This window comes from Etheostoma spectabile, unplaced genomic scaffold, assembly GCF_008692095.1.
Source record: "Etheostoma spectabile isolate EspeVRDwgs_2016 unplaced genomic scaffold, UIUC_Espe_1.0 scaffold00010170, whole genome shotgun sequence".
Classification (NCBI taxonomy): domain Eukaryota; kingdom Metazoa; phylum Chordata; class Actinopteri; order Perciformes; family Percidae; genus Etheostoma; species Etheostoma spectabile.
In genome coordinates this window covers 20,001-23,580 of record NW_022603805.1, presented here as the reverse complement: position 1 = coordinate 23,580, position 3,580 = coordinate 20,001, and the positions used below count along the sequence as shown (strand labels likewise).

At 44.7% G+C, this 3,580-nt stretch overlaps 1 protein-coding gene across 1 annotated transcript in view; it reads right to left on the bottom strand.

Moving 5' to 3' along the window:
* Positions 1-2,308: 2,308 nt before the first annotated feature.
* Positions 2,309-3,580, bottom strand: part of LOC116679292 (claudin-11) — a 3,148-nt gene continuing 1,876 nt past the window's right edge. Inside the window, exon 3 of the mRNA XM_032508971.1 lies at positions 2,309-2,606. Within this exon, the coding sequence (XP_032364862.1) occupies positions 2,347-2,606 (260 nt within the window). The 3' untranslated portion in view covers positions 2,309-2,346. The remainder of the gene's footprint in view (positions 2,607-3,580) is intronic.

The window sequence follows — 3,580 nt, the reverse complement described above, 5'->3', positions numbered from 1 at the left end:
CTATAATTTACAGATAGAGCAGGTCTAGACCACGCTATAATTTACAGATAGAGCAGGTCTAGACCTCTCTATAATTTACAGATAGAGCAGGTCTAGACCACGCTATAATTGACAGATAGAGCAGGTCTAGACCACTCTATAATTTACGGATAGAGCAGGTCTAGACCGCTCTATAATTTACAGATAGAGCAGGTCTAGACCGCTCTATAATTTACAGATAGAGCAGGTCTAGACCACTCTATAATTTACAGATAGAGCAGGTCTAGACCACTCTATAATTTACAGATAGAGCAGGTCTAGACCTCTCTATAATTTACAGATAGAGCCGGTCTAGACCGCTCTATAATTTACAGATAGAGCCGGTCTAGACCGCTCTATAATTTACAGATAGAGCAGGTCTAGACCACTCTATAATTTACAGATAGAGCAGGTCTAGACCACTCTATAATTTACAGATAGAGCAGGTCTAGACCACTCTATAATTTACAGATAGAGCAGGTCTAGACCACTCTATAATTTACAGATAGAGCAGGTCTAGACCACGCTATAATTTACAGATAGAGCAGGTCTAGACCTCTCTATAATTTACAGATAGAGCAGGTCTAGACCACGCTATAATTGACAGATAGAGCAGGTCTAGACCGCTCTATAATTTACAGATAGAGCCGGTCTAGACCGCTCTATAATTTACAGATAGAGCAGGTCTAGACCACTCTATAATTTACAGATAGAGCAGGTCTAGACCACTCTATAATTTACAGATAGAGCAGGTCTAGACCACTCTATAATTTACAGATAGAGCAGGTCTAGACCGCTCTATAATTGACAGATAGAGCAGGTCTAGACCACACTCTATAATTTACAGATAGTTAAAACTCAAAGGTCTCTACTGACCATCGGCCTCAAGAACAAACTATCACGTTTTCCTTTGAATGATTTAGATGATTTATTCTTTCTGAACCCTGAAAGTCTCGTTGGAGTTTGTTTTTCTCGTGTGAGTGAAAGCAAATCGTGTTAATGTGTGTAAACGAGAACGTTGCTGGGAATAAATACTTATTCTGAGACTCTTAATTACTTAAAAGAAATTTTTATTATTTGTAGCATCATCCAAAAATTCTTCAGTACAGACACACAGTTGAAGCACATGTCGAATGTATTGTGATTAGGAAGAAGATACAAAGGCAATAAGTGATATAGTTATTTATTATTATTATTATTATTTGAGATTAAATGAAAGCAAACTTGAATTCTCTGTACGTCAGGTCATATACAGGAAATGCATTCATGCTATTTAAAGTATTTAAAGTATAATAATAATTATTAAAGTCATTAAAGGAGCTCGGCAACACATACTGTGACTTGAGAAAGTTGAACCAATTTTCTTTGTGAATGAATAATGTTTCACAAATAAATAAATGTTCTTTCTTAAAATACTCTCATTCCCCCTGCTCTGGTGATTCCCCCTCTCATTCCCCCTGCTCTGGTGATTCCCCCTCTCATTCCCCTGCTCTGGTGTTTCCCCCTCTCATTCCCCTGCTCTGGCGTTTCCCCCCTCTCATCCCCCCTGCTCTGGTGTTTCCCCCTCTCATTCCCCCTGCTCTGGCGTTTCCCCCTCTCATTGCCCTGCTCTGGTGTTTCCCCCGTCATTCCCCGTGCTCTGGTGTTTCCCCCTCTCATTCCCCCTGCTCTGGCGTTTCCCCCTCTCATTGCCCCTGCTCTGGTGTTTCCCCCGTCATTCCCCTGCTCTGGTGTTTCCCCCTCTCATTCCCCCTGCTCTGGCGTTTCCCTCCTCTCATTCCTCCTGCTCTGGCGTTTCCCCCGTCATTCCCCCTGCTCTAGTGTTTCCCCCTCTCATTCCCCTGCTCTGGTGTTTCCCCCTCTCATTCCCCCTGCTCTGGCGTTTCCCCCTCTCATTCCCCTGCTCTGGGTTTCCCCCTCTCATTTCCCCTGCTCTGGCATTTCCCTCTCTCATTCCCCCTGCTCTGGCATTTCCCTCTCTCATTCCCCTGCTCTGGCATTTCCCTCCTCTCATTCCCCTGCTCTGGCGTTTCCCTCTCTCATTCCCCTGCTCTGGCATTTCCCTCCTCTCATTCCCCCTGCTCTGGCGTTTCCCTCCTCTCATTCCCCTTGCTCTGGTAATTTCCCAAATTTTGTGTTTTGCAGGAAGCAGATAGGATGTAGTCTTCCTCGGTGGCACTGTATGAACAGAAAATACTAAGTTGAATATTTCGTAAAACAAACCTAGAACAAAATCAATGTAAATCACGATATATTTGATTTTCAATTCCCCCCCCCCCCCCCCCCCCTCCCCCCCAGCCCTAGTACAGAAAGGGTATGAGGGGATGTTCACACTCGGGCGCTCTTGGCGTGGTTGGCGGGGGGGTCCAGCGGCGTGGCCGTGCCCCTCTGCCGGGAGTAGTAGAAGCTGTTGTCCCGGCTCGGGGTCCCGGGGTCGTTGCCGCGGCAACACAAGACCACGAAGCCCCCCAGGAGACAGAGACCGGAGCCGACCCAGCCGGCGTACAGGGACACGCCGAACGCCATCAGGTGCTCCTCGTGGTGGGCGCCGATGGGGAACCAGATGGTGGAGACGGCGCCACACACACCTGGAGGGGGGGGGGGGGGGGGGGGGGGGTGGGGACAGAAGCCAAACTCTTTAACCCTCGTGGTGCCTTCACGTCAAAATGGAAAAATCAACACTTTTGTTGACGCTTTTTATCGATGTTTTTAACTTTTTCTTAGCTTTTTTGTCACTTTTTTCAACGTTTGTCACTTTTTTCGATGTTTAACACTACGTAACACTAACTTATTGACTTTAGTTTTACAATAAACCTCATTTATAGGAAATTATACCTAATGTTTGAGTTAGAAAAGCAGAAATTAGGAATTATTTAGACTAAAATTAAAGGAAATGGACCCGTTTTCCTATACCAATGTTGTTTTTAATTCCCCAAAATAACATGATTGATTCCAACGCTCTTTGCCAAGTACAAATCTCTACTTTCATTACTTTTGGGTCTTATTCTATTTTATAGCATTGTAAAACAAATGGAAGTGTTGTTGAAATAGTGTTGAGTAAAAGTTGACATATTCCAGTCTGTGATTATCATCAACATCCATTCCTTTCATTTTAGTCTCAATAATTCCTAATTTCTGCTTTTCTAACTCAAACATTAGGCATAATTTCCTATAAATGAGGTTTATTGACCATAAATTCAAAAAATAACTGTAAAACTAAAGTTAATAAGTTAGTGTTACGTAGTGTTAAACATCAAAGTCTGCTGATCCCCCCCACCCCCCCTTCTGTGCAGCGTCCCTGAGACTGTGGCAGGAACCACCCGACCCGTCCCACAGGAAGGACGGCAGTCCGGTCTGGATGAGGGCCAGTCTGGCAGACCTGACCCTCCTCCCCCCCCCCCCCCCCTCTCCGTCATGCAACAGCTGGGAAAAACCAGAGGACTGAACATCCTAAAACTACTGTCCTCTAAAACTGATGTCTCCTTAAACCAAATATTGTCCTCTCAAACCCAAACTACTGTCCTCTCAAACCCCAAATACTGTCCTCTCAAACCCCAAATAC